This window comes from Teleopsis dalmanni, chromosome 1 (assembly GCF_002237135.1).
Source record: "Teleopsis dalmanni isolate 2A chromosome 1, ASM223713v2, whole genome shotgun sequence".
NCBI lineage: Eukaryota > Metazoa > Arthropoda > Insecta > Diptera > Diopsidae > Teleopsis > Teleopsis dalmanni.
In genome coordinates this window covers 12,235,467-12,245,814 of record NC_051846.1, presented here as the reverse complement: position 1 = coordinate 12,245,814, position 10,348 = coordinate 12,235,467, and the positions used below count along the sequence as shown (strand labels likewise).

At 32.5% G+C, this 10,348-nt stretch overlaps 1 protein-coding gene across 1 annotated transcript; it reads right to left on the bottom strand.

Moving 5' to 3' along the window:
* Positions 1-2,585: 2,585 nt before the first annotated feature.
* On the bottom strand, positions 2,586-6,823 carry LOC119669534. Its single transcript, XM_038079455.1, has 5 exons — positions 6,745-6,823; positions 5,850-6,686; positions 5,519-5,664; positions 4,672-5,455; positions 2,586-2,984 (listed from the first exon to the last, which is right to left on the bottom strand). Exons 1-5 carry the CDS (start codon positions 6,821-6,823, stop codon positions 2,641-2,643), a joined length of 2,190 nt encoding a protein of 729 aa, XP_037935383.1. The 3' UTR covers positions 2,586-2,640.
* Positions 6,824-10,348: the final 3,525 nt, after the last annotated feature.

The window sequence follows — 10,348 nt, the reverse complement described above, 5'->3', positions numbered from 1 at the left end:
AAAATAGAAAAATTATAAGTTTTATAAGGAGGACAAAAGACAGATCTGTTCCATCTTTTAACAAAAAAAGAAAGCCTGTAAGCCTTACAAGGAGGACTAAAGACGGAACTATATTCGCAGTAAACCATATTTTTTCGATGTACATTAAGACCGAAAAGTTTTCGGAAATTCTCATTTAAAATTCGCGCGCTGTATATTTTTCGATATTTTAAGTTTATGTAGTTTGGCAGCAATTAACTTAATTACTATGCCAAAAATGAGCGCGATCTGTCAGACAGTTCGTTTACGGCAGCTGTTGAAACCAGTTCACCTCAGTAGGGCGTTGCGAAAAAAACAATGGAAAAAAATATTGAACAAAGAGTTTGCATCAAATTTTGTGTTTCGAACGAAATTTCGTGTGCAGAATCGTTGCGAATGCTACAAAAGGCTTATGGGGAATCAGTTTTATCGAAAACTCAAGTTTATGAGTGGTACAAAGCCTTCCAGGACGGTCGTACGACCGTCGAAGACATTTCGCAACGCACTACTGAGGTGAACTGGTTTCAACAGCTGCCGTAAACGAACTGTCTGACAGATCGAGCTCATTTTTGGCATAGTAATTAAGGACAGTGCTGCCAAACTACATAAACTTAAAATATCGAAAAATATACAGCGCGCGAATTTTAAATGAGAATTTCCGAAAACTTTTCAGTCTTAATCCTTTCTGGAATCTGGAATTATCTAATTTTGTGTTTTTATTTAAAGTAATTTCAACAAATTAAAATGGAGTATAAAAGGTAACAAATTATTATAATATACAGTATAATGTTTAATAGTAATGATTTAAAGTAGTGACGTGGAGTCACTTCTAAATCATCATCTGAAGAGATAGTAGCACAGATTAAGATCTTTAGGTAGGTAAGTTTCAGGTGAGATGTCTCTATATATCTTTAAATCATGGGATACATAATATCAGACGTATTCATATGCTCTTAGGTTAATACTCTTCTCTTGTCTCCAAAGCAAAGTGAACCAGTCACAAAAAGTCAACAGAAATTACATCATCTATAGAGAAGTGACAAGGGTCACTTGTGGATCATCATCTGAAGAGATAGTAGCACAGATTAAGATCTTTAGCTAGGTAAGTTTCAGGTGAGATGTCTCTATATATTTCTATATCATGGGATACATGATATCAGAAGTATTCATTTGCTCTTGGGTTAATACTCCTCTCCTGTCAACAAAGCAAAGTGAACCAGTCCCAAAAAGCCAATGGAGTCACTACTGGATTGATTCTTTTCTGAATTGATGCTTTTCTTTCTTGATGCCTTTCTTACAAGAAAACAAACAAGAACCTTTTCGTTTCTATGGAAGAATCTTTTTGTTTCTTTAGAAGATTTTTTATATATGTAGATATTTATATATAATCAAATGGAAATTAATTTGTTTTAATTAAGAAGATTTCTTATTTTGCTTCTACTATTAGAAAGAAAAGAAAAACATTTATTTAAACAAAAAATTATCAGGTCGTTGAAATGGTCCTTAAATTATAATTCTTCTCTTCTAATTCTCTTAGTACTCTTAATATCGGAAGATAAAGATGGGGTAAAGGAGAAGATTGAGTAGTACATCTAACCTGAAAATGATGTTTAATGAAACTTTTTACTTATTAAATACTTTTTTAAGCAAATATATAAAAAGTAATAGTTTTAAAAATAAAAAACTAAAGCATTCTTCCTCCATTTAAATTTAATTTTAATTTCTTTCTTAAAAATTGACTTTGAAAATTAGTTCAATAATTTTTAAATGTAGGAAAAAATTTCCAATTCTTTAATTTATTAACCAATTTAAATAAAAAAAAATATTTAATTTTTTTTTAATTTTTATTGAATTTCCACATAATTAAAAAATAAAACAGCTGCGCCAATTAACATTCGTAGATTTGCGGTGTTTGTTGAAAACAATTATTTATAATACAATATCAATTATATAAACAATTAAAAAAAATTATTAAAAATTATTTTCACTATAAATAAAAAATCACAAAAAAATTATTAAATTATATTCTTATCGAAAAAAAAAAATCTATTTAATTCCAGTAAATTTAATTGAAATCAATTAAGCAAAAATGTAAGAATATTTTTATGTCATTTAAATATATAGAAAAATACTAATAATATGTTTATGTAATAGCGCATATTCTTTTTTTTATAAATAAATACAAATATTTATACTTTTTTTTATATGTGAATTTTTTTTCTATAATAAAATTCGAATATTTGCGGTTATGATTTTTTCCGTTGCAAAAATAAAAAATTAATTTATTGCATTTACAAAAAAAAAAAAAAATAATTTTACTCTTGTAAAATTAGCATAGAAAACACTTATATTATAAAAAAATAGTATATTCATTATTATTATTATAATTATTTTAATTATTAATATTAATATTAATGATAATCAAATTTGCGGCTGTTGCTTTATGGTCAACGTGCATTTGCAGTTTTACAATTGAAATGATTTTTATTATTTATTTTTGTTTTTATTGTTTTTATTTATTTTACAGCTTATAAAATTTATTTAAAACTTTAATGTGTGTGTGTGTGTGTTTTATTAAATTTATTTTCATTAAAAATTAAAATTAAATATTTAATTTTGTATTTAATATCTAAATTGTCCCTTCTTCCCTCTTTCATTGTGGTAGACGCGTAGCGGCGAATAATTGCTGTTGCCATTGCCGTTGAGAGCGGCCCCAGCGCTGCCATTGCCTCCGGCTCCCGTTCCATTGGTGCCGTTGAAGTTCTGCGACGCCGAGCCGGCCAACAACTCCTCGACGTGTTGCGATTTGGCAGTACAACGAGGCGCCAATATCAAATTGTAAATAATGAAGTACACAACGGCGATTATGCAGGCCGTGATAGCCAACCAGGTGTAAATTTCCTCTGCTTCTATTTCAGGCTTTTTTTCATGACGTGCGAGCCCAATCATGGCACCAAAGCCCTTACCTGAAAATGTGCGGAAAAAAGAGTAAATAAATAAATTGTCTGCAATAATAATCTACAATATTGAAAGAAACTATATAAACTAGTAAGGGTCATGTCAAGGAAAATTGAATAACTAGTGCCTTCCACTTCTAAAAAAATTATAATCACTATGTTGTATTCAGAATTCTTGAAATGTTTCCAAAGATCCTTCTTAATGTATATAAAATACTAAGTCCTATATAATTAATATTACATAGGAGTTAGGTCAAATCGCATCTGACCTTTCGATGAATTTCTGAAATATAAGTTTCCAGAACATTAATGACTAGATTGCAATTTTTTAAACTCCCTTGTCTTTGTAAAACAAATCAAATTTTTAGGCGGACCCATCGCCATTGAGCATAAGACATCAGGCCTTACAACAACTTTCTGGATAGTGAATTTTCAAAAAGCATTATAAAGAATTAACTCTGATTATGTAAAATAAGAAGTTCCTATTTCACTCTGAACAAATTAGATGGACTTTCATCCTTTACGTCCATGGGTCATTCTCTCTTCTAGGGTTTCCATAGTAGGATTTTATAAGCAAATTTTTTTAATATTATATTGTAAGATGAAATGGACTTTATCTCTCATCAATTGTTGTTGTAGAGTGTAGAGTTTCGCTTTGAAGAACATCGGCTTGAAAAAAATATGTGAAATATTTTTTTTTTCTGTTAAACTTCTTTAAAATTATTTGTAAAGAAATATTTGTCTTCCCTCCCTCAAAATCTCTCTCTATATCAAAGAAAAGACATGTTATTTAAAATGTTGGCAAAGAGCAAAGTAGAGAGCATATTTTGCTAAGAAGAGAAGTTAGGAAAAGAGAAAGAAAAAAAGAAAAGAAATGAGTTGACTACATTATAATAACACTCCTTTAAACTAGTTTTAGTCATGTGAATAATGGAATAATTTCTGCTTAGCAGTATCGACGGGATATTCCACTATGAAGTAATGTTATGCATAGAATCTTTTTTTCTAATACGTGACATAGCTTCCCTATCATTTTATTCAGAATCATATGATAAACACTTACTCATAAATATACGATTGAGCAAAATACAAAGGTGCCATCAATATGAACCAACTTATCATTGCAAAGCAAAAGTTTTCATAAATTACTCTCTAAGAACTTAATGAAATCTAAGTATTATGTGGTAGATTAGGTAAGATTATGCTGGCAGACCAAAAAGGCCACGCGTAGACCATTAAGGTCCATTACGACACCAGATTAGAATCTTAATTTTTTAGCGCTAGGGGTCATCGCTTAGGATGCGCGTGTAATTACCAAATTTTATTAGAATTTCAACAGAAACTTTAGGTATGTGCTCCAGTCCTGTAAAACTGACAGTCCCCAAGGATTTTTGCCGAGTTCTCGAGAGAGCCGGGCAATTACACAGTAGATGCTCCACAGTTTCCTTTGCATTCGGTTTATGTGGTAGATTGCTTTAAATTTCTTATGATGGTCTTTGACTGGTATGACTTATGTCTGGTACATAAAATTTCTATATAATAAATTTTCATTAAAACTTTTTCTCAAGTCGCACTTTAATTAATGCAGCTCCTAACTTCAATGCTTCCTGCTAATCTGTCTGTCTATTTACACTACTCTTCCAATTCCTTATTTAAATAAATTTATCACATGAAACACTTTAAATTTTATACACACCCAATCCGAAGAAAGCCAACACAGCAATTGCCTGTCCGGTGGCAGTAAGTTTCCTTGGCATTACGTGTCGCATGTACAAAATTATTGCAATCCAAATAACTCCAATCACCAATGGCTCAATGGCCTCCATAACAATGGTTAACCACTGTGTTTCTTCGCCAGTAAGTGCAGTAAATCGAATGATAAACAAAGCGAACCCAGCAATGAAAATATTCGAATGTCCGCAATATTCAATGAATTTGTCCACATTGAAGAATAACACAAATACCAAAATCAATCCAGCATATGTAACAGCTGAAGGATCGGTAAATGTCCAACGCAGGAAACTATGAATGCTGCTCCAGAACATACCGAACAGTATGGAAATGAGTGTCAATAAAAATATTTCTGGTCCATAACGACGTATTGCCGACATGGGATAAACCAACATGCCGGTCTTTGTGTGCCACCACCACTCAGGTGGACTTAATGGCATATTCGTTGGTAATAGTAGGACAATTGCACCCAAAACAAAGCACACAATAACCAAAATTAACGCTACCAGAGCAGCATCGTGCTCTGTAGATTTACTAAAGAAGAACAAATCAAGCGGCGAAAAGATTAGTACATAACCAATAGCACCCCAAGCGTATTGACGACAAACTTCACCGCGTCCTTCAGAGGTTTCACGTACCGCAATCACAATCATACTATTGAGCAAAGTTAAAGCAGCCATTGGGAAGATGTCACCCAATAGGCGTATTACAGTGTAACCACCCAGTGTTGTGTCCAAGTCACCGATTGTCTGAAAAGGTCAGAGTCATTTGAATTTATGTGCACAGCAGCAATAATGCAAACGGATGCTTACCTTAATGCATTCACTATCAGCCAACACGCTGTCCTCGCTGCCATACGGATCAATCACATGACACTCAATCATGGGTTTGCACTCGCCGTTCTTGAATTGCAACATGTAGTCCACCTGTTCAAGGGGGATTTGACATTGGAAGCCATCTGTAAGTACAAAAGTAAATGGAATAAAAATGTGAAAAACTTGTGCGGTTGCAAGTCAACTTGTGCTGCAAACGTTTCACTGTAAGGTTCAGTGGAATAAAATTGAGGATAAGAAAAAATTTAAAAAGTTTTTTTACACCAAAAAAATTTTTCAGTAAAAAGCATTTAAGTGGAGTTTAACTCACCCAAAGGATAATTGCACCATTCAGCACTGTGAGTGTCATTCTCCACATTGGTTGCAGCTCGTAGTACGGTATTCACAACAATGTTTTTCGTGTCGTCTGTGTAGACATGGCATTTCTTCACTACGCTCTTGCCATTGTCATCCTTCTCAGTGATGCATAAATGTGGTGGTTCAACGTACACCTTACTGGGTGCTTTTTTGATAGCACGTGCTGTACGCACATGACGCGGTTCCTCTCCGCTCAACAGCTCACCGCCAAACTCCGACAACACTTCCGACACTTTAGCCGCACGCTTGGAACGTAAGCTCTCCGTAACGGCTCCAGTGGATTCATCTTCATAATCGGATTCGGAACTGTGATCGGCGGATGGCGATGGTGTGGGCACGTTTTCCAACCAAGGCGTATACAAATTCTCGTACTGAGTTGGATCTTGACAGGTATAAGTGCAGTTAGTCAGATTCACCTTACCAATCTTTCCTTTCCAGTGATGGCAGGTAGCATCTTCGGAACAACGTTCTTGAAATATAACAGCACCATTGACATCACAACCGAAGCTCACGCGTGGAAAATGTGGATCGTGTCGCTTTACTTCAGGTATTGCAAACAAGCAAGCATAAATGATGGCTGCCAAGATGAGAAAAATGGCGGTTAGTGTTCGCAAAACGACACTGTACCGAACCGAGTTCTTGGCTACCAAGCGATCGGCCAATGGACCAGCAATCAATGGGCCGATTATTGAGACAAAAGGTGCTATGATGCTAATATTGCGATATTCCACAAAGTTCAGCCCGAGTAGACGAGGTTTGATGGCATGTAACACATGGAGAGCGGTTATACCTAAAGGAAATGATAAATTAGCTTTATTGCAGGTATTATTACTTCTCACCGTACTTACCACTGATAACGAAGAATATCACAACTTTTAGCGATATTAAGCTCTTGTTCACACGTGGGTTATCACGTGTAGCACCCATTTTGAACTTAAATGCTTAGCGTTTGAGTATTTGGTTTTATGTGTGGGCGTATGTTAAAGTCTATAATTTTTGAGTAATTGAGTACTTTTTGTGGCAGGATTCGTTTCTGTGTAGTGAGTCAAAGCAGTGTTTTCGTTAATGACACTTTTTCATTATTTGTGTATCGAATTTCTGATTAAGAATTTCATCTGAAATCAAATAAAATTAAACTAAATTAGTTAAAAATACTTAAGGGTACGGATTAAAGAATCTGTTCGTTATATTCATTTTTAAATATAGGTATGCATACATATGTATATTTATATATATGCAGATTTTTTTTTTGGTATTGCAAAGACCGGCATTTTTATCTCAAAGTGATGTCTTTTTATTATATTCACATTCAATATACAATGATAATATTATAATACTTTAGTGCACTTATCAATAATCGAGACGTAAAGTTTTCGCTCAATAGATTCACTTTTTGTTGGATATTAGAAATAGATTAACTTCAATAAACTATCGGAAATAAACTAATTTCTCTATATGTCCTCTACAGTAATCATAGAAAAAAACGGGCAATGACCGTCTTAGGGTCATTTAAATTACCAGGTTTCTAATAGTTATCTTCTGTGACACAAAACTCTAGATCTCGCTTAATTAAATGATAACCTAGCTGGAACGACTAAATCTGTTTCAAGACAGTCACAGAATACGAGCGGATATGATTAGAATCTGCAGGTGTTAGCGTCTTTTAGTCCCATTTTTGAAAACTAAGTTGGGTGTTTGTAGTTAATAAATAATAAATAGTTAACAAGATCTAATCCAGTTAAGAATTAACAGATTAATGTTTGTATAAAGTTCAGTTAAGAATTAACAGATTAATATTTGTAAAAATATATTTATATCGCATACAAAATATTAACCATTTTATATTGTTGAAAAATTCAGTCAATGCTTCATACTTAGTCGTTAAGCATAAGTTAAGTTATTATAGAAACTTAAGTTGCGATCATCAATAAGTGATAGCTTGTAAATAAACATCAGTTCCTGTATGTATAGGTCTTTTAAGCTATTATTTATAAAAAAAATTTTTAGATGTGGCTTATGAAAGCTGACTAATTAATATTATTCCTACGTTAACTATCCAAAAACACTATCGCTTTAGCTTATATGTATATGTAGTATCTATTCCATTTATCTAAAGCAAATATTTCAAGAAGTATAGACAAATATTTCAGAAAATATAGTAATATTCTTATATTTTGATTTCTTACATATCTCACATTTAGTTGACTTACTTAAGTAAACTTTAAGGTAACCCTAAAAATTAATTTGATGAAACTGATAGATTGAAAAACACTTGTTGAAAATTTACAAACTTTTGAACTTTTATACCGAAAACTCTTCATTATATTTCACAGTAAAGAACTACGGAATTTCAATAGATTTGCAAACAAATAGATCAACTTACAAGACAATTCGATTTAACCTTTTAATAGAGTTGGCCTCCACACTAATCCACTTTTCATGGCTCAGATTAAATTTAAAACCAGCCACAGGAAATTATTGAATTGTGGTTTGTCGTTAGACAAAGTTAAGGAAAACGAAACGAAAAGTATGTTTATGCATTTACATTTACTTACCTTCATACAAACTAACGCATGCACATCTCTGTACTTCTATGTACTTGCAAATGTGTATGCATAGCGAGGCAATGCTTTTGCAAAGGTAAAATTTGTTATTCTAACAAATCACAAATCACAAAACACACGTCAACTTAAATTGCAACAACAACTATGTTATGTACGCAGCAAACCTTATGCAAATACAGGCAGTCACCGAATGAGGTCTCTTAGTATTGATACAAGCAGAAGCATTGATAATGGCAAATAACAACAACAACTTCTTGAATTTTCACAGTCCATAGTGGCTGCGGAAGAATTAAAATGCAAACAAAGCAAACCCACAAAATGAAATGTTTAAAGCAACGGACGGACGAGTGGGACAATGTCAAGTTGAATTCTTATTAGCACAGAAAAACTTAAATTTATGTGGAACACACACACAAGCACACAAACACGCATGTGGAGTTATATGCAAATAATATACGCACAATTTTTTTATTCACAATTACAACAAAGAAATTATGCCAACAAAAAAAAAAAGGGAAGTATTATTTGCTAAGAATAAGAGTAGCAAGCGATAAACAACGCAGTAGACGTTTAATGAAGATAACGGGGAAGGGTAAACTTTCTACAGTAAATTAATTGTCAATTAAACTGGCGGTGGCCCCACACACATTTTGGTGTGTACGCACACACACACACACATACTCACGCATTTGAGCGCAATTGTTAATGTGTGTCTTTTCAGTGGATCATGGGGTGTCGGTGTCGGTGTCAGTGTCAATTTAATTACATTTTACACCAAAATTAACAACTACAATAACAACAATGCACATGAATTAGGTTACAATGATACAATAACAATTACAATTAAAATGACAACAACAACAACAACAACAACAGCAACAACACTGCTACAAAACCGACTTCAAAGCGAATTAAGAAAACATCACTCAATTAACATAACATTTTTTTCATACCCGTAGCTGTCATGTGTTGTTGTTGTTGTTTTTTTCTTTATGTTAACTGTTAATTATCCAAAAAAACACTCATGTTTTTATTTATTAAAATTTAACAGCAAATAAAAAAAAAATTCTTTTTCTCATTATTCACTCTTCATTGTTCAGAAGCACATCGGTTCCATTTGACAATTTTTATTTAAGAAATTCTCACGCATTTGTTAAACCAATTTTAATAATTAATAATTAATTTTGGTCTAATTAAGCGGGTTTAATTTTAGCCTTTAATATCCTATCAGTACATTATACAATCCCCCGGAACCTCACCGACATATTTTACTCTCTGTATTCAAACATAAACTCAGCAGTGGCAAGGCGTAGATTTCATTACCTTAGAAGCGAGATCTTAGTCCCAAATCAAAAAGGTAAAATTCAGCCCTCAGCAATTACGAGATTTATAAATAGTCTAGAATTGTTTTAGTGATCTCTTAGGCGCACAATAGATCTCTTAGGTCGGGATGTATTCATAGCCTATTATTTAATAATTATAATGATAATACATAAACCCAATTTAATGAAGTCGTAGAGTTACGAACATAAGTTTTTGCTCTATTCATAGTTTTAATTTAAAGAATTCTATTCTGCAATCAAAACTTAAGTTTTAATAATGACTTAAGTCATACTTAAACTACTATTTTTGCTTAATTAATTTATATTTAAACCAGATTTAAAACTAAAGTTACGCGGTGAAATCGGTCCTAATAGTTTTAACAGTTTTGCATAATCTAAAATTGGTTTAGTTAAGCAACAATATAAACACTTCATGGAATTAAAATTAAAACTAAATTAAGTCATGCTTAAATTATTTGGTTTCCTCATTTAATTCATACTTTATTAGTTTCGAAACTTAAGTTACAAATATGAAATCGTTTCAAAAAGCCGTAACAGTTAAGCAT

Coding starts and splice junctions, on each gene's coding strand:
- LOC119669534 (XM_038079455.1), bottom strand. CDS start 6,823: ATGGGTGCTACACGTGATAACCCACGTGTGAACAAGAGCTTAATATCG. Junction 5,456..5,518: donor CTGATAGTGAATGCATTAAG/GTAAGCATCCGT, acceptor TGACCTTTTCAG/ACAATCGGTGACTTGGACAC. Junction 2,985..4,671: donor GTTGGCTTTCTTCGGATTGG/GTGTGTATAAAA, acceptor GCACATTTTCAG/GTAAGGGCTTTGGTGCCATG.